This window comes from Doryrhamphus excisus, chromosome 21, assembly GCF_030265055.1.
Source record: "Doryrhamphus excisus isolate RoL2022-K1 chromosome 21, RoL_Dexc_1.0, whole genome shotgun sequence".
Taxonomy (NCBI): domain Eukaryota; kingdom Metazoa; phylum Chordata; class Actinopteri; order Syngnathiformes; family Syngnathidae; genus Doryrhamphus; species Doryrhamphus excisus.
The window spans coordinates 12,019,915-12,040,765 of record NC_080486.1 but is presented as its reverse complement, the minus strand read 5'-3'; the positions used below and the strand labels follow the sequence as shown (position 1 = coordinate 12,040,765).

Sequence of the window (20,851 nt, the reverse complement as noted above, 5' to 3'; positions counted from 1 at the left end):
TTTGCAACCCACGCTAAAGCCCCCCCCCCCTCAGGTGTGCAGGATGTTACACAAGTGCTCCCACTCGGGCGCACATGCAGAGATGCTCGCTCTCCACCTGTGATGGTGGTCTAAGTCCGGTTCAGTCCAGTTTTTTTGTGGCTCCCCATCGCAGTAGCAGCGATCAAGTAGCACGACGGCTAATCGGCCTTTGTGATGCAGAAAACGAGAACATTTTAAATGTGTTTTGAATTCATTCCGCACTGAACTGCCAGTGAATAGCAGCTTGTTAAATGGGCACAAAGCGGATGTGTTTGAACTCCAACATCTCGTGAAATGTTTATTTAATGATCTGGTCATAAATAGTACATTAATCACACCATAAATCAAAATGAGCTGGGTGATTCTGCCAGGCTGCATATGTTGTTGCCATGTGCATGCGTGTCTGTTTTATTCCTTTCTAGTCTCAAACGGGTTCATTCTGTGCATTGGTTCAGCGTGTAGATGCCTCGTAGAAGAACAGAGTGAGACCTCTTGTCAGTCATACCAAATTTCAGTTTCAAAAATTTCAAAAAAAAATCAAAAATCAGTTTACCAAATGGGAAAAAAATTACACATGAAGCTGCACAGCATTTCCAGAAATGCTGCAAATGTTTAACAGACTGTACGATTGCCTGTGCCACAAATGGTAAATGCGCAACTTTGCAGAGTGAAAGATGGCATATTCAATGAAATATTGCATTATAATAATATATTATCATGCATTATTATGATTATATATTCTCATAACATTAGCTTACATTAGCTAACAATAGCTTACAAAACTTTAATTTCAGCACCAATATCTAGCCGCAAAAATATTTTACCATTAAATGTTTTTGTTTATTTCTCATAACATTGGTTTTGTTCACAATTTTTTTTAATACGAATAATAATGATATTTTTTTCTCATTGAGTGACAGAAGATATTTTATTTCTAAAGTGTCACATGACTCCAAGTACCAAAGTAGCTTTTTTGTCGTATTCTTATGTAAGAATCTAAAAGAATGAATTTCTGCAATGCACATTTTTGTTGGTCTTTTTTTATGTCAAAATGAACTGGTGCTTGTGTATTTTTAGAAACCTAATCAAGTGCACAAAATGTACACGATCCTTTGACAAATCATCGGTAAAGACCGCATGCGTCACGCAAGCACCTGATTGATACGGAATCGCACCAGAGTTGACTTGACTAAAGGAATCGAACCAGCGCTGCAAGCACACCAGACTCTCTTTTAACCGAAGCAACCGTGCCAAGTGTGCCCGGCCTGACGGGCTCCCTGCCGGCTCATTTACTGCAAGGACGGAGTAGGATGAAGGTGTGAGTGAGCTGGAGATAAAGCCTTTATGAGCTGCTTGCTGTGTTCCGACCCGCCCACCGGATTGTCTTATTTGGGATTGGTGCAATATCCCGGGAGACGATCCTTCTCCTGTTCTCTCTTATTTTTTATTTTTTTTTTCCCTCTCTCTCCTTTGACTGGCCTCGTACACAAACACACACACGGAGCGACGGGCAGACAGCAGGAGAGCCACATTGTACACAGCAGAGTTTGGCACAGCCCAAATTAGAGACTGAGGAAGGTTGGCTATGATAAGAGGATCAGGCTGAGTAATGGGTTCAAAGGATGATCATCTGTTTCCCAGCCTGGCGATATAGGGGCGGAGGAGAGAAAAAAAAAAAGCAGGCATGAAGGAGGCTTGCACATCCCATCTGCTAAACATAAGATTACGTGAGACAATAGGTAAATCCGCCAAAAAAAAAAAAAAAATTCCCAGGGAAGCGTGACGTACAGTACGGGGAAGGACACAAACCGGGAAAACAGTGTCGCGAGCACGGCATCCGCTCTGTACGATTAAACCTTGTTTTTGTCCGGCCGCGTGTTTATTTACCTCCTCCCGGATGAGGAACGCATGGAAGACGTTTCATGCAAATCCGTTCCCTTGAGCCGTAATCCGTAACAGCAGCCATAGCTACGCCGTTCGATCGCAATTATTTGATTTCATTTTAGTTTAGTGCGGTAAGTCTGCATTTTTATTAGAGTCCATTTTTATTGAATTAAATCTATAGTGAGTTTTGTACAAATTATTATTACTATCCGTTTGAACACGAATTTGCAGCAATACCTGAGAAAACGGTTAAAAAATATTTTTAGTAGTAGTCTGAATTTCATTTAATTATTTTTTTTCCTTTGTTTTTAAATATATATGAATATTTAAAAAAACCTTTAAATATATTTTCATACAATGGATATGTCATTATTTAAATTTATATTCTGAAACTGGTTCAACAATATTTTAATTAATTTCATTTAAAGATTTTTTTTCCTTCTGTTTTTAAAAATGTATGGATATTTTCAAAAAAAATTTTTTAATATATGTTCATACAATAAATATCTAATTATTTAAATGTATACTCTGCAAAGGGTTAAACAATATTTTAACAGTAGTATGAATTTCATTTAATTATTTTTCCCTATGTTTTTAAAAATATATGAATATTAAAAAAAATCATTAAAATATATTTTCATACAATAAATATCTAATTATTTAAATTTATAATCTGAAAAGGGTTAAACTATATTTAGTCAATATAATAAACAATAAAAGTAGTCTGAAATTCACTTAATGATTTTTTCCCCCTCTGTTTTTATAAAATATATGAATATAAAAAATCCTTTAAATATATTTTTATACAATAAATATCTGATTATTTAAATTTATTGTCTGAAAAGGGTTAAACTATATTTAGTCAATATAATAAACAATAAAAGTAGTCTGAAATTCACTTAATGATTTTTTTCCTCTGTTTTAAAAAATATATGAATATAAAAAAATCCTTTAAATATATTTTCATACAATAAATATCTGATTATTGAAATATATAGTCTGATTTCCATTGAAGTGTAATTGAATTGCTGAATTATTATCCCAAATGAGTCCCAAAGTTAATAGCGCCCTAAAACCTGACTTTTGTCCATTTGCATGTTTATCTCCTTCCTCCGGGTATTAAAGACGCGCCATGCAAATCTCCCCTGAGCCTTAAACCGGTTATAAAAAAAAAAAAAAGTGTATTGTTTGAAGACGGCGTGTGTGGCATAATATTTGGAAGCCATTTGAATATCTCCAACCCACAGTGCTGAATACCCAATACCCAACCGTCGCTGTCGCCTTACAGCTGCAGTTTGTTGTTTGACTATTTGGGGGGGGGGTTAGTCCATTAGTGAGTTCAAAGTAGCTAGTAGTAGGTTGGAGATATCGGACCAAGAGGCGTTGGATGGCATTCCTTCACACCAAACTCACCCGGCTTTGTCCCCCCTCCCCCATTCTCTTCATCTCCTTCAATGGGAGCCGTAATGACATTTATGATGGAGCGAGAGGACCGCACTCGCCTGGCCCGGACCGAGGCGGGCTTTAGTGAAATGAAGTCTTTAATTAATGGCAGGACGGATGAAAAGACTCCTCACCTCCATGCTGTCAATGGCAGCGACTGGAGGAGCTTAAACGAGGCTCATCAGGGATCAATAGCCATGATCCGACACCCCCGGTCGTTCCTCACACCCACGGAACACTCCCATAGACGGGAGAGCACCGTTTCATGTTTTAGACACACACAAAAAGTCATTTTCTTCCCGGTTCATCCGCGTGGAACCTTCCTGCTTTTTTATCCGATAACCCAATTCCCAGATAAGACGGCTGGGGAAAAGTACGTTTTTGCTGATGTCATCCATTTTTCCCGCAGAATGTTGACTCCACAGTTCTATTTTTACAAGAACGTTCGGCGGCGAGAGGGGTAAAGTTTCTGTGTTATCAGGATATCTGAGCATGGGGGGCAGCTTGTTGGGCCGAGGATCATCGACCAGGTGACTGATGGGAAGGGGGACGCGTTGGCAGCGCCCTCTGTGGGTCGCGGTCCAGAAGACAATTGGACTTATTCGCAGTTACTTTAAATCAGGGGTCTCAAACTCAATTTACCTGGGGGCCACTGGAGCTAGGGTCTGGGCAAGGCTAGGCCACATCAGGTTTCCCCCCCCCCCAAAAACCCGCATTTATTAAAAACAGAAAAATATACAAACTTTTTCAGTGCTTTGGTCTACACAAAATTAGACGAAAAATAAATAAACAAATCAAGAATAAAAAAAAATCAATCAGTAATAAATAAATAAATATAATAATAATAATAAAACGGCAAATAATAAAAACTTAAGAAACCACATATAGTTGGTGGGTAGACAAATTATTATTTTCAGATTAAAATTACCAAAGCATTATTAGAGCCCTGTAGACATGACAAAACACGACTATAGTCACATTTATACTTTTTTTTTTATTTACAACATATTGCGCAACTGCGGGGTCTTGAGACACATGCTAACTCGCAAACTAGAGAGCTAGCGACCTAAACGGTAGCCTTCAAGTTATTTCCTTTCAACTTAAATAGCCCAAAACTTACCACTTCCACACGGATAGGGAGGATAACTATTAACAGTTATTTAACCTTTAACATGAACATTAATCAAACGTAATCATTTTTTTCTGGGTACATGATACCATACAGCATCCATATCAAACTTTAACATTAAACTTTCATATCAAAGCGGGGGGCCTTAAACTAGTGTCCTGCGGGCCACATTTGGCCCGCGGGCCGCGTGTTTGAGACCCCTGCTTTAAATTGTTGTCGGTTCTCCTTTCTTCTGGGAAGGTCGCTTCCTGAGATGTGTCTGTGGGAATTCTTGTCACCTTGTGATGTCGGAGGTCCCTGATGTTGGACCGTATGACATAAGGCGTTTCCCCAAATAGTTCCCACAATGCTTTATTGGTGAGTTACTTGAATAATACGTGTGTTAAGTCGTATCTGATGAGCATGAATGTCCTCATGGCTATTTTTAGCCAGCGTGATTTTGAACATATAGGTTAATAACGTACACGTCCAATCACGTTCTCCATGTTTAATAGATTCCGAGCGGCTGCTCTACTTTGTTCCCTAATTTGAGTCTCGAGATGATAGACCTTGGAGGGGTTTATCCTGGTATCATTCGTTCTTCTAATGTCGCCGCCGTAACTTTTGTGTAAAGTTGTCGAAGTGAAACGGTGTCCCCCGTGATTCCCCCGCCCCCCCCACCTGGAAAATGCTGTAGGTTAAAGTGGGTGCTGTGAAATAAATCGTAGATGAAAGCCGGTCCGGTGAAGCCAACGTTGACCTCTTGGGGTCAGCGTGCTCTTAATCAACTTAGCGGAGGAGAACATATGGCCTAGGAGATGAGCTCCGACATGCTGGGGCCTCGTCATGCCGCGTCTCTTTGAGGTACGGTGTCGTGCCGAGATTCCAATAAAGGCCACGGAGGGACCTTAGCGGGGTGTAGGGGGGGCGTCCTTTTGCCTTCATTTCCTACGAAGTCCACATTTACTGCTTCTATTCTAAGCATGGAGTCAATAAAGACAAGGTATCACACTGGGGGTGTACAGCAGGGGGTGCGTCCACAGCAGACTTGACCCCCCCGGGAGGGTCATGTGATGCATGTATAATAAACCAGCTATCATGTATGGTTATTTATGCAGCAATATTCTCGTTGCCTTAGGAACCAGATGGACATTTTTATTGGTGTAGTTTATATTGAATACAGAGTGTTGTCACTGGCTATTTATTAAGTCTGCCTAGCAACAAGTGACCGTTTTACATTGAGTTGTGTTGCTGTTTCAATGGCCGCCGAGGTTGTATCGAGGGGATCACTTACCCGTTTGAGAATGATGATGCCCTCCTGGTTGTGGTCGTTGGTCGTGATGTCAAACATGGCGCCGCCGTCGCCCGGCACGATGGTGTACTCCACTTCGGCGTTTTTTCCCACGTCCAAGTCGTGGGCTTTGATCCTGCCCACGGAGGAACCCACCGGCGAAGACTCGGGGACACGCAAGTGGAAAAAACCTGCAAATAAACGTTTGAATAAAAATCTTGTTCTTTTTTTTTTTTTAGCGCCTTCGCGTCTGACACGGTGGAGCGCGGCTTCTTCTAAGTGTCTGGCTTAGTTGGCTTTAGGTGATCAAATATCAACGTTTGCGAGGCTTTGCTTCTGCCAACAAGAGTCGTTGCTGAGGAATCGTCTGACAAACAAACCGACAAATTGAATTCCCGTGGATGGGGAAAAAAAAAAAAGACCATTTTGCTCCGGATTGTAGTCGACCTCGAAGAAAGATGGATTTAGGAGGATTTTGTGGGAAAACAAATGCATGGAGATTACATAGACAGGTGGTCTTCGGGTTCTGTATGAGTTCTGTCAGTGGATTTTTGGCATGAGCCGCATGAACCACTCAAATTTGGTATAAAGGCAATGAAACGGCAACCAAAATAATGGGAAAAATGGTGCGTTTTGTGAAGCAGTGTCGACATTCCCGTGCCTTTTTTTATGTACAATCGCTACTAAATACAAAGAAGAACATGCTAGGCGTGCTACATTGTCAAAAAAAGAATATTTAAATGAGTTCTGTCAGTGGATTTTTGGTGTGAGCCACATGAACCACTCAAATTTGATATAAAGGCAATGAAACGGCAACCAAAATAAAGGGAAAAATGGTGTGTTTTGTGCAGCAGTGTCGACATTCACGTTCCTTTTGTATGTACAATCGCTACTAAATACAAAGAAGAACATGCTAGGCGTGCTACATTGTCAAAAAAAGAATATTTAAATGAGTTCTGTCAGTGGATTTTTGGTGTGAGCCGCATGAACCACTCAAAATTGGTATAAAGGCAATGAAACGGCAACCAAAATAATGGGAAAAATTGTGCGTTTTGTGCAGCAGTGTAGGCATTCCCGTTCCTATTTTATGTACAATCGCTACTAAATACAAATAAGAGCATGCTAGGCGTGCTACATTGTCATATAAAGAATATTTGAATGGGTTCTGTCAGTGGATTTTTGGTGTGAGCCGCATGAACCACTCAAATTTGATATAGATGCAATGAAAGAGCAACCAAAATAATGGGAAAAATGGTGCGTTTTCTGCAGCAGTGTAGGCATTCCCGTTCCTTTTTTTAATGTACAATCGCTACTAAATACAAAGAAGAGCATGCTAGGCGTGCTACATTGTCAAATAAAGAATATTTGAAGCATGTAGCGTTATGAAAAGCATCGACAGACTGACACTGGGAAGTCATTAGAAGCTAATGTGTGAACATTTCCATCAGAGACACCTCCGTACCAGCAGACCATTTGATCTGCTTCACTTCACCGCTTCATATTTCCTTTTTTTTTTTTTTTTAATGAACTCATGACTCATTTTTACAAGAAAATTTGAGAAAACTCGCTAACTGACACCAGGAGTGCGTCAGACCCGCCGGATGCTGCCGCACATTTTGTCATGCAGTTTGACCCCGGTGTTGATCCAAGAAGCGAGGGCGGGGATTCTGATGGATGTGGTTATTGTGCGCTCAATAAATAATCAAGTAGCTTCAAGGTTATGCGTTGCGTTGATTTTGGGCAGGTCCTGTTTTTTTGGACATGAAATTCAAACAAGTACAAGTTCCCTTTCCGCTCCAGCCGTGTGCTCGTGACTTGCCGGGGTTTTAAACATCGTCAGCCGTGCGCAGGAGCATCCACACGCGGCCCCGAAACCTTTGTGCTGTGACTGAATTATGGAAATATCAATTTTTTGCCTGTATTTACATTCGAGGGAGCTCAACAAGCGGTCTGGCTGGCTGTGGAGGTTTTGTGCTCGGCTGTCATACGCCGGCTGCTTTGCCCACAAACCTCACACATCGGTGACTTGACACTTTTTGTTGATGATTGCGAGAAGGCAAATTCATCAGGTTTAGCAGCCTATAAAAAAAAAAAAAACTGAAAATGGTGGATAAGTACAGCGTTAGCTTGAAATGCAGTGACTCAGCCCCCACAGTGCATCGTGCTAAAACCTCATCTAAATATAGACGGATGCTCCAGAAGCAAAGAACAACGCCAATCCACGTTTATTTACCGGAGCTTGTCTGTGCAGCCATGCAAAAACAAGGCGACCTTTGCGCGTCAAAGACAAAACAACACAATTATGTCTTTTACTGTAGCGGAAGCTGCTATAAATGCTACCATTTTCTCATATATTGCCCAAAAAACCTAGCTTTGATGCTAGTATGTACACTTTAAAAGTGCTTTTAATTAGTCCAACTGGGAACAAACCATTTTGTGTGTCTGTAGCTTTAATGCTAATGAGCTGTTTGGCCACGCCTCTCTCTCTCTGACCTTTTTACATGAAACATAATAGATGCCACATATCATATACAGTAAAGAGTGGGACATGTTAGCATAGTGATGCAATGCTAACATGCTAACATTTTAACGGAATAAAAAAAATAATTTTATATAATATAATTTATAGTATATAATAATATATTATAAATAATATATGAATATATTATATATAATATAATATATATTAAATACTATAAATTATATTGTATTAAATTTATATATATTTATATATATAATATATATTAATATATTATAAATATATTACTATTATAAATAATATATGAATATATAATATATATATATATATATATATATATATATATATATATATATATATACATATTATATATAATTTAATATAATTTAATATATATTATATTATATTTATGTATTTATAATATAATATATATTATATTATATTATATTTATAAATATATTATAATATATATAATTTAATAAAAAATTAAATAAAAAAAATCTTGGCTTTAAGATGTGTAGTGAAGCCCGTTTTTTTAATTTTTTTACAAAGTTAATATGAATGATAATATCCTATGTATTCAAATATTAAGACATATAACCTACAATAAATATTATGTACTATTAATAGCCTGGTGCTCCACTTTTAAAATGTAATAACCAAAGGAGGACACTCACTTTTGGAGAACCTAGGCGGGTTGTCGTTGACGTCGCTGAGGGTGATGTTGACCGTGGTGGTCCCGGCCAACCCCCCCAGCTGGCCCCCCATGTCCTTGGCCTGGATTAAGACCTGGTACTGTTCCTTGACTTCTCTGTCCATGTTGGGTAAGGCCGTCTTTATCACGCCTGAGACAAACACAAATGGAATCAAATGAAACAAGGAACCAGACTCTTAGTTTCCCACGCTACAAATCCAGGGACTCCAGATGCTTCAGTGCAAATATTTAAATCCGAAGACAATTTACGCGTCACCTCGCTTCCCTCCTTTGTTTCTTTTTTTTCGACTGTTCATTTTTTCCCCGTTGTTTGCGCAGATAGATGCTCGCTCAGCAGGGAAAACACTTTCTCACGCAGCGTGACTTTACGCTTCCAGCCGGCCTCGTTTTGCCATCCGGGCTCAGCGTGTGATCCGAGTTGCACAATCGGCGACACCTTCCACCTGTGTCGTCTTTTGTGTCACGTCTAAAGTCGCTGTGATCTGCGCTTCAAGTTTAGACCCGTTTAGATCCGTCAGGATGATGCTGCAGCATTGATGAATTCCCCGGCAGAGCGTTGGCGTAAATAACAAACCAATAGCAGCGTTAATGTTTCAGCGTAATTGTGTTGTGGTCAATTTCAAGCCGCGGGCGTAAACAATCACAAAAGAAGCAAAGTCGGCAAAAGCGGGGAGGTGATGTGAGGTTTAACGGCAACATCTGGCAACATCTGACATGTTGATATGTCGCTAGCATGCAATGGCGACGCTAATGAGGTCATCATTTGTACAATAGACTTCAGTAAATGTAACAAATGCAGTTTGAGGCCTCTAATAGCATCAATTCAACATCTCCGTCTTACCGGTTTTGGGGTCGACGGAGAAGTACGGCTGCCCGTGAAGGATGCTGTACACCACCCTGGCGCTGTTCCCGTACGTGGGGTCATCGGCGTCGGTCGCCGTCACCTGCGTCACATACGTCCCTGCGGGAAAGAGCATGAAGACAAGCTAAAAGGACACTTAATTTGCTAGCCTCCAGGCACAGAAATCCAAAGTGGAGGCTTTATCGGAATGAACTGGCCCGACACTAATGAAGCATAAATCAGGAGCCGGGGAACTGCAGCTAACACGGAAACAAGATGCTCAATGAGGATGGATGTGGCGCATGTGGAGCCATTCGTTCATTGCACAACACAAAAAAACACAGATCCACGCCTGCCAATACGGCTCGCGTGGCCGACGTCCAAACAGCGCAATTACATGTTGGCGCCACCTTTGCTAACAGCATTATTTACCATGCATATTCAATTAACTCATTCCGCTGCATGACCACCAAACAATCACTTTTAATCAACTTTTTTTTTTTTTCTCTACGCAAGTCTTTTATGGAAGCATATGGCTGTCCGTGTAATTACATTTGGATTTGGATGGCTCGCCATAAACACGAGACCCTGACATGTTCATGCTCATGTGGAGAATTCCGCTAAGCTGACAGTAGCCCGTTTAAACTGGCTGTATATTAAACAGGCTTTAGCTCTGAGCAGATTGCAACAATGGCATTAAAACATTAGGTGAGGTAGATTAGCGTCTCAGTCCCGCCTAACAAAGACACACGCGGGCGCCCGTTGAGTCGGACGCCATTGTGTCGTTGCGTGATAACTCGTTCGCACCTTCTCGGCTTTGGCCTGAGGAGAGGACGTCCACGTGCGGTGGGTCCCCTGGTTGTCTTTAAATAGAACACCCTCGCCGGCCAAGATTAGTCCGGAATGAGGTGAGACCATTTGGATGTACTCCACTTACGATACAACATGTGGACAAACCTGAAATATGGACTTTGATTCCTCGTGCGCATGCACATATGGCAATTATATGTTATAATTCATGCTGTCACTCCTCCCACCTGTTATTCATGACTAGCACCACCTTGCATAATGGACACAAAATGACTTGAAATAAGCCACAAAGTCAAAACCAATGGCATCCTCCATCGCTCAGGCACTAGCACATGCCTTTCCTCACACCAGTTATTATTGATGCTAGCGACCTAGCATCAACAAGATGACAAATAAACAAGATGACGTAAAATAAGCCACCAAGTCAAAAACAATGGCATCCTCCATCACTCAGGTACTAGCACATGCCTTTCCTCCCACCAGTTATTATCGATGATAGTGACCTAGCATCAACAAGATGACAAATAAACAAGATGACGTAAAATAAGCCACAAAGTAAAAAAAAAAAAACAATGGCATCCTCCATCACTCAGGCACTAGCACATGCCTTTCCTCCCACCAGTTATTAGTGATGATAGCGACCTAGCGCAATTACAAATAAACAAGATACCTTAAAAGAAGACACACAGTCAAAACCAATGGCATCCTCCATACACGTAGACATATCATATCATTTGTGCTGTCATTCCTCCTCCCACCAGTTATTATTGATGATGGCAACCTAGCCAACAAGAATGACTCAACACGAGCCAGAAAGTCAGAACCCAGGGTACGCTTAATGTCTGATTCAAAAGCACGTTATGTAAGTCATAGTTTCGCCTGCCAGTTATAACCACCACCTTTCAAATAATAGACTTGAAATAAGTTAAAATCTATGGCACGCTCATATATGCTTGCTACACAGGTTCCGCTCATTCCCTCGGCGGTAAGCGACCGATACGGGGTGGGGGGGGCGGGGCTGGAGGACGCCACCGACTGACAGAGAGCACGACCACCAGGAATAATCTGCCAGCGACCAAACGAAATGTCACAGTGACGAGAAAATTGCAGCTTGACTTTTTTTTCACATACGTGCTCCAGTTTGTAATCAAGCTTAGCATCAAGACCGAATGATCTGCCTCATGACGCCCACGCGTCTCAATGTGAAGCAGCCCATCAGGGCTAAACATATTTCAATAAGAAGAAATATCCTCCAAAGGCTTGGAAATCTTGTTGATGCCAGGCAAGGAAAAAAAAAAAACACGATGGTAAATCTATCTGATGTTTGAGGTCTAATCTGAGTTTTAGCTAATTAGCAATCTGTCAATCATTTCATTAATGATCTTCAGTCAATCTGCGAGCTCTTGTTGCCATGGTCACGCTGATCGACTCGGGCTGTGTTGCTCCGTCCCCCCACCTCGCTGTGGTTTGTGGCGCTCCGAGGGCGTCATTGCCATTCTGATCAAGAGGAAGTTTTCTTCCGGCGAATTACCTTGATCTGCTCTTCTGGGGATACGCCGTGAATAGCCGGGCTCTCTTAAATGTCAGAAAACTGCGGGGCGAGGCGGTTTTGCCCTCTGGTTGGAGCTCACCTGCGATGCTCCTCCAAGGCGGTGTACAGATCAAGAAGGAAAGAACGAGCCGAAGAACCTTTCACTGTACTTCCTCTGAGAATCCATCTAAGTCGAGATGAGAGCAGATAGCTTTTGAGGTCAGGAGGGACGTACTTGGAAAACCACTTGACGTGCGTAGCGCAGTTTGCAAACAGGATCGTCGTACTGTCGTCGTCACACATTTTTCAGAGCACCAACTCTCAATTTTGGGACCGCCACCCCAAAGTCGGTCGCCAACACAACCTGGACAATGTAATTAATGCTTTCACTCCTCCCACCGATTAATAATGATAGTGGAAATACACAGAATGACTCGAAATAATCCACAAAGTCAAAGTCCACGATACGCTCAATTACTCACACATAAGCACATTAAAGTCCCCATTAATCACCTTGCATGGATATAGAAATAAACAAAATTTGGCATGTCTGGTTATTAGATCGCTCCTCCTGCCGGTTATTATTCAGATGGCCACCTAACCAAGGCACCCTTCAACGTGCAGCGCTTGTTTCCATGGTTTCGGGGGCCGGGCCCAGGGCTGTGGACGGCGGGGTGCATGTCTACAGAGTGGCAGAAGTTGATTCCCTGTCAAGTATTCGCTCGCAATTTTTTTTTTTTTTTGATGAATTAGTGTCTTGTAGACGGATGGGGAACATTTGCTTGGTGAGGGAATCGACTTCTGTTGGCGAAGAAATGACACTAATGCAGGTGTGCGGGTGTGGTACTGTACTTCCTGTGTGATACATTTCCTTTTCCTGATATTTTTCAATTCCGGCCAATCGCTATTGACTAGTTTGCGACCTCTGATCCGCACTATGTTGTTTTTTCCCAGTGTTTGTCTTCAACATCTGCATAATAAATCCAAGTTTTCTGCCAAGTTTGAGCGTGACTCGACTTAGTCTGCCTGGTGGCTGATCCTACCCCCCCCCCCCCCCCCCCCCCCCCTCAAAAAGGCGGCTTCTGTGGGTGCGTAAGGACTGACTCAGCATACGAACAAGTAGAGGCTGCATTTCTTGCGGGTGTTTTTCATATTTCCGAGGTTGCGGTGACTGATGTCGCTCTTGTGTTTTTCTCTGAGATGCTCAAAACAAGCAGTGAATTATTCAGACCCCCCCCCCCCCCCTCGCCCCCCTTGCTCTCCTGCCCTCCCTGTGGGCTTCAGTGACCTTGGAGACAATTTCACTTCCAAAATGACAAACGTGGTTCCGCACCCCTTCCCCCCACCGCCTTGAAGGTGAAGGCAGTTTTTGCTTAAACATTGACAGCGAGAAATTGGACTGCGGTTTGTAATCGGGGAACAAAGATGGCTGATTGCAGCAAACGAATCTCGAGCTTCATTATGAGCGCTATAAACAAATACGCTGCATTGATAGCTCACGAGTAGGGTAAAAAAAAAAAAAAAAAACAACGGTCTTTCCATGTTTTGCTAATTATGCACATCCGTCATTTCCCGATGTTGGCTGACAAGTGCTCTTCTGTAAGACTGAACTCTCTCACCTCTGCTTGTGCAATTATTTTGTCTGCTTCGCCGGCGACGTTTGTATTATGTCTGCATGTCAGGTGCAAGAAGCCGCGCTGCGTTTTTGTAACCTCACTGAACATGACACGTCTTGATCCTGTTTTTTTTTTTTTGAAACGTACAACTTGAAATATATTAGACAACGTCTGAAATCCTCCTGCAGCTTCCTTGACATCACCCCTAAAGGCTTGTGTCGACAATATTTCTACATTTGTGACATCGACGCTCCTCTTGTTTCCCACGGAAAATTGCAATGACTAAGTCGGGATTCCAACCTGCAATACTTCGACACATCACCGCCATTCCTCTCGGGCTTTAAAGACCATTTATGTGTCTGATCATGAGCACACTTCATTGCCACCGGAAATTAAAAGCGGTGTTCCCCAGGGCTCCATTCCGGGCCCACATTTGCATGATACCTGTTGCTTAGATAATGAAGATTAGCGAAATATTGTTTCTTTTTATGATGCCACCAAACTAAATGGGATATGAATGTTTCCGCTATTAACAAGCCTTCAGCATGTCTTGATCAATGCTAAGGGAAAATATTCCATTCCGAATAGTGGCCTGCTCAGTGTCATCTTTAAGTCACGTGTTGCAGATGGTTGAGTCTGCATTCATTTAAAATTGAAATGAGGCACCCCGGCGGCATGGGGGTTTAGTGGTTAGACCTCACTGCTCGGAGACCCGAGTTCAATTCCACCCTCTGCCATCTCTGTGTGGAGTTTGCATGTTCTCCAAATTGTCCATAAGTATGAATGTGAGTGTGAATGGTTGTTTGTCTATATGTGCCCTGTGATTGGCTGGCGACCAGTCCAGGGTGGACCTCGCCCCTCGCCCAAAGACAGCTGGGATAGGCTCCAGCACCTCCAGCTCTCGTGAGGATAAGCGGTAGAAAATGAATGAATGAGGCACCCCTTCAGTTTTCCGGCCAATCACAACCTCTTACGGCAGGCGTCCCTACGTCCGAATGCTTCGTCTGGTCCCTTACCTACTGGCGACATCTCGGGAACGCTGGCCCGATACGGTCCCTCCAAGAACTTTGGCTCATTGTCGTTGATGTCTTGCACCTTGATGACAAACTCGGACTCGGGCTCCAGGGGTCTGTTGGTGTTGATGTCGACGGCCTGGGCGCGCAGCGTGTAGTAAGGCCTCTCCTCCCTGTCCAGACTCCTTAAGGCATGGATGTCCCCCGTCGTTTGGTCAATTGTGAAAATGGAGCCGGCCCCTTCCCCCGAGAGAGTGTACTTCACCGCGCTGTCGCCCTTATCGAGGTCAGTGTGCAGCTGCGAGACACAAAAAAACCAAGAGAAGACAGGTTGAGCGCAAACACTGACATAGATAATGATTCGTGTGGAGCACCGGTGGTGGTGGGGTGGGGGACAATGGAAGGGAAAGAGCTATCATCGACTCGAGGGGGGACAGTGGAGAGGACTCGTGAGCATCAAAGCTCCTCAGACGCTAACTCATGAGAAATGTGAAACCGTCATACTGTGGGAATGTTCTGTTGACTAATGAGGATAAATCTCTCATACATAAAACATTGTCACTCAGATGAAACCGTGGATCTCAATCCACTCAAGTGGGAGACGACAACAGACAAAGACCTACAAAGGTTCCAATAAACCGGAGTTCCCTTTGACCTTGAAACCTTTCGCACACGTCCAACGGGTGCTTTGCGGCCATTCTGAACCGAGGTAGTGTTTACTTCCTGGAAGATCAAACTAAATATCACCGAGCGCCTCGCTAGCCTCGTCATTAGCCTCGTCTAATGCATGCACTCATTCATGACCTCTATGGCCAATTAAGGCATCATCTTCGGATTTAGCTTCAAATCCGCCGTGTTGGTGTGTTTTTTTTTCTGCCAGTTATGAACTTGTCTCTCCCGAGATGCTCTTGGAGCTCCTTGATTATGTTTTACAGCACCCGGCCTTTTTATGCGGTAACTACGGAAGGGAATTAGGGAAGGTGGATTTATTGACGACACGGGTCCAGCAAATTTAAGAGTCTGTCTGCATAGACGCGTTCTATGGTTTGTGTCTGAAAAACATATATTGAGTAATATGAGTGTAAACACAACTATAGGGGTGCTATTTCATGTCTAGAGGGCTTTAATAATGTAAAAAATATATATATTTAGAAGGTTGTCAACATGTTTTATACGCTCAAACTATAAACATTTCTAAATAAGGACCCCTGGAGGCTACACTACACTTAGCATTATCCGATATTGCCTCCAGCCGGCTATGGGAGTCGGGAATATTTGGTGTCCAGACCCATCTACGGAAGTGTTTTTGTTTGTATGCTGGAGTCCTAGTCATATTTTCCTTGAAATGGCAAGTTTTGGAACAACGGTTTTAGTTCTCTTGTGGTTCTTCTAGTGTTTATTTTTTCCAAGAGGACGTTGCAGAGCCATTAAAGCTTCCAACGAAGCTAATGAGAAGCGAGCGGGACTTTTATGTTGACTTTTGTGCTTCCTTCCATAGCAAAGAAAGACATTCATCCAACAGATGCATCTTTTTTTTGTGTGTGCCTCAAATCAAAGGTACGCATCTCTTTTGGGCATTTTTGGGCTGCCAGCAGTTTAGTTTAAGAGCCTCGTCGCCCTCGGGTGCTCCCCTGAAACGTGAGCTTGCAGGTTTGCAAGTTTTTAATAAAACACAGTGTTTGTTGCGGCGCTGAACAGATTGTAGTGGGGGCGCCCGCGGGGAAGACTAACAATTTGTCAAGCTGTTCTTCATTTAGCATTCGCACTTCTTTTTTTTTTGTTTGGTGCTTTTTGCACAGCCATTCCCATAATGTATGGACTCGTTAGGCCAGGACCGAACCGCACGCAGACTTTAATAGTTACATGAAACCACATTGCTCTCCATCCCCAGACTGGGTGGAAGCTGTTGTTGCCTGCGGCGCGTCACAAATACCGCAGATGGACTGTTGCAAACACCCAGTCATAATTGTGCTCCGACTTTACAATCAAACCAAGAAAAGTGCAACATCTGTTGAGTCTTATGCAATTGGGGGGTAAATGGCTGCAACCGAGACTCGTAAACGTCTCGCTGTTGAGCGCTCTGAGGACTGAAAGTTTGCCGTTGCGGCTGCATAACGAGAAGGCCTTGCGTTCCTTTTCCATAACACTTTTTTTTTGTGATTTGGAGCCTATCCTTTTTGTTCCAAAAGGATTTAAATCATGTAAATCCAATTCCACACACCCAATCCTTGAATAATAATAAAAAAATACAAAATAAATAGTGTAGTTTTACATATATTCATAATATGATTACAATGATAATTAACATCATTGAAATAAAACCAGTCCATAGGTATGAATGTGAGTGTGAATGGTTGTTTGTCTATATGTGCCCTGTGATTGGCTGGCCACCAGTTCAGGGTGTACCCAGCCTCTCGCCCTAAGACAGCTGGGATAGGCTCCAGCACCCCCTGCGACCCTTGTGAGGAAAAAGCAGTAGAAAATGAATGAATGAATGAATGAAATAAAACCAGTCCATAGGTATGAATGTGAGTGTGAATGGTTGTTTGTCTATATGTGCCCTGTGATTGGCTGGCCACCAGTCCAGGGTGCACGCCGCTTCTCGCCCAAAGACAGCTGGGATAGGCTCCAGCACCCCCTGCGACCCTTGTGATGAAAAAGCGGTAGAAAATGAATGAATGAAATAAAGGACCACTGCATCATATGTATTTATCATGTCCAAAAACTGCAGTTAACTCTGCCCCCCCCTCAGTACTTGTACTTGTACGATAGCGCATATTATTTCACCACTGTCTCATAACCCAATGGTGTTTTTAATAAAGGACAAGCAAACCTGCAAATTGGCTGACAAAAACAGGAATGCAAATGGAAAAAAAACAGACAAAAAGAAACAGCGCCTCGCCTCATTAATTATAAGGCTAAAATAGTAGACCGGCTTGAATGGAAAATTCCATGAATTTAAACAAAGAAAATCAAGTGTATCAAATGATTCATTAAATGGCAAACAGACACACAAAAGAAGAATAATGATTTTTTTTCTCTCCCTGTACTGTAGACAGAAAGACAATCAATTAAGACAGTCCTATGTGTGTAAGTGGAATTGAAAAGATGGAGAGGCTGATAAGTGAATGTAAATCTCACTAAAGCAAACACCATTCACAGAGAGGAAGAGCCAATGTGCACGCGGCCGCACCGCATTCATCCACATTAATGGCGCCGCCGTGTTTATTTTTCATGATTCACACCTTGCAACTCTGCCGCCGGTCGACTTGGCGCGCAGAAGAAAAAAGGGAACAGGTAGCAAAAAAAAAAATGAGAGGAGAGAATAGACGCCGGCCCGTTTGAATCGTTCAATAGGCACTCTGCTCGGAGATGACTGCTCATGCTTGTGATTTATTGCCGTGTTTGGATGACGAACTACGCTGCTGACTGCATGTGTTGCTTCTCATCACAGCGGGATGGATGCCTTTTGCTGCTGGTGCACTGACTCGCTTTGCCGGAGTCTTGCACCATTGGTACACGATAACACATCAGGGGCAACTGCGGTATTGGTATACGCTAAAACATCAGGGGGAACTGCAGTATTGGTATATGCTAAAATATCAGGGGCAGCCACGGTATTGGTACATGCTAAAGCATCAGTAGTAATGGTAGTATTGGTACATGCTGAAGCATCATGGGTCACCGTAGTATCGCTACATGCTGGAGTAACCATAGGATCAGTACATGCTAAAGCATCAGGGGTAACCATAGTATCGCTACATGCTATGGCATCATGGGTAACCGTAGTATCGGTACATGCTAAAGCATCAAGGGGCAACTTCGGTATCAGTAGATGCTAAAGCACCAGGAGTAACCGTAGTATCGGTACATGCTCAATATGATGATAAATGATATCGGCTCGTATCGCATTATCACACCTTAATAGAAGCGAATGATATCGTCCTGTATTGCATTATCACACCTTAATAAAAGCGAATGATATCGTCCTGTATCGCATATCACACCTTAATAAAAGTGAATGATATCGTCCTGTATCGCATATCACACCTTAAGAGAAGTGAATGATATCATCTTGTATCGCATTATCACACCTTGAATGATGTTGCCCTGTATTGCATTATCACACCTTAATAGAAGTGAATGATATCGTCCTGTATCGCATTATCACACCTTGATAGCAGTGAATGATATCGTCCTGTATTGCATTATCACACCTTAATAGGAGTGAATATCGTACTGTATTGCATTATCACACCTTAATAGAAGTGAATGATATTGTACTGTATGGCATTATCACACCTTAATAGAAGTGAATGATATCGTCCTGTATGGCATTATCACACCTTAATAGAAGTGAATGATATCATACTGTATTGCATTATCACACCTTAATAGAAGTGAATGATATCGTCCTGTATCGCATTATCACACCTTAATAGAAGTGAATGATATCATACTGTATTGCATTATCACACCTTAATAGAAGCGAATGATATCGTACTGTGTTGCATTATCACACCTTAATAGAAGTGAATGGTCCCGTATTACATTATCACACCTTAATAGAAGTGAACGATATCGTCCTGTATTGCATTATCACACCTTAATGGAAGTGAATATCGCTGCGTGTATCACATGTTAACTGAAGTGAATCAGAGTTGTATCATACGTCTCCCTGACGACCAGCCATGATTGGACAGCTCGTTAGCTCCATGATGAATGTCAGCAAACACCTGAAATAAAAGCTAATGGCGGCCATTCATCTGTTCTGCCAAAAAACATTCAGCATGTTGTATGTCGCCCCCCCCCCCCCCACCACCACCACCCCCGCCCCCGAAAGTCCAGCTCATATTTCCATACCATAATGCCCCCAATCAGTATCACTTGTCCGCACCTTGACATTGATGTGCAATGTCGTTGGGGGGGAAAAATGGCCGGGCCTACGTTGCTTAATCAGGTGTGATATGAGAAAAAGGCATCGGCCGATCGATACCAGCGGTGTGTGCTAATGTCGCACGGCGATAAGAAGCCTGCAGCCTTTCGGGTGATTGACCTGAGAAGCCATACTGTCAACAAAATGCAAACAACAAAAGTGTGTCTGTGGGCTCCTTCCCCGCGCGGCGCGTTTACAACACAACAGCCATCTATCCGTCTATCTGTTCCATTTACAACACGTACAGATAGCATGTACGCTTTGTCCCGCGTGTCCCTTCGCCGTCCCGCATAGCCCGACGCCCAGATAGCGAGCTGTCATCAGCCCGAGAAATGTCCCGGCGACCGATATCGATCAGCTATAATAACCTCGCCTTGCCGTTCTGACATGGAGCCGCTCGCTTGTGCTGCTAGCGCGCTAGCGTGGAGTAGCGTGGAGATAAACGCCAGTCAGGTTACGGGATCCTATCACCTCAATCTGCTCATTACGCTTTCATCAGCGCGATGGCTTATACGGTTTTATTTGGACCGCATTCAATTTGGTGTCAGAAACATGACTTTTTTTTTTTTTGACGTCATGTTTCGCCAATTTCGATATCGGGTGATATTGGTGTTGGACATATTGGTCATATATCAGTTATCATCTGAATTATCATTTCATCAAGTTATTTGCAGGATGCCCATGTGGGTACACTGTAGTCGTCTGCAACCATGCATCCAAGCAAAAGTATGAGGATTCCAAGCTCATTCATCCATTTATGGTGTCCCAGTACTTTTGCCCAGCAGAATAAGGTGCTGATCCAGCCCCCTGGGGGGCTCTGTGCTTTCAAGAAAAAGTGGTAAAAAATTCCCCAGCACCATGTAGCCCACTCTCACACGTTCCACTATCACATTCCAAATGTGATGAATATTCTGTTGCAACACGTCCAGCTCCTTTCCCGGCAGAGAAGGAGTTAATAAGCGGCCTCTTTTAGAAGTAAACCTGATTGGTCAGGGTTCCCGCTCTCATTCCAAAAGCGAGCCGTGCGAGCGAGCGCGTGTGCGTCGTCGTCGTTACGGGGGGAGCCGCAGCCTTCCCGAATACGCATTCCTGAGGTGCGGCGTATAATCCCGGCTGCAGAAATCCAATTACAGCATTTTCTACAGAGGCTGCTTACATTCTGC

The 20,851-nt window shown here is 42.9% G+C and overlaps 1 protein-coding gene and 1 long non-coding RNA gene across 5 annotated transcripts in view; one reads left to right on the top strand and one right to left on the bottom strand.

The window, feature by feature from the left end:
- Positions 1 to 20,851, top strand: part of LOC131109040 (uncharacterized) — a 271,033-nt gene that overhangs the window by 205,755 nt on the left and 44,427 nt on the right. The gene's annotated exons all lie outside the window — the stretch shown is intronic.
- LOC131109038 (cadherin-12-like) overlaps positions 1 to 20,851 on the bottom strand; it is a 75,803-nt gene that overhangs the window by 21,440 nt on the left and 33,512 nt on the right. For both annotated transcript variants that reach the window (XM_058060573.1, XM_058060574.1), the window contains exons 3-6: positions 14,756 to 15,050; positions 9,783 to 9,902; positions 8,904 to 9,071; positions 5,751 to 5,938 (exon numbers count right to left, since the gene is read on the bottom strand). In XM_058060573.1, coding sequence (XP_057916556.1) covers positions 5,751 to 5,938; positions 8,904 to 9,071; positions 9,783 to 9,902; positions 14,756 to 15,050 — 771 coding nt within the window. The remainder of the gene's footprint in view (positions 1 to 5,750; positions 5,939 to 8,903; positions 9,072 to 9,782; positions 9,903 to 14,755; positions 15,051 to 20,851) is intronic.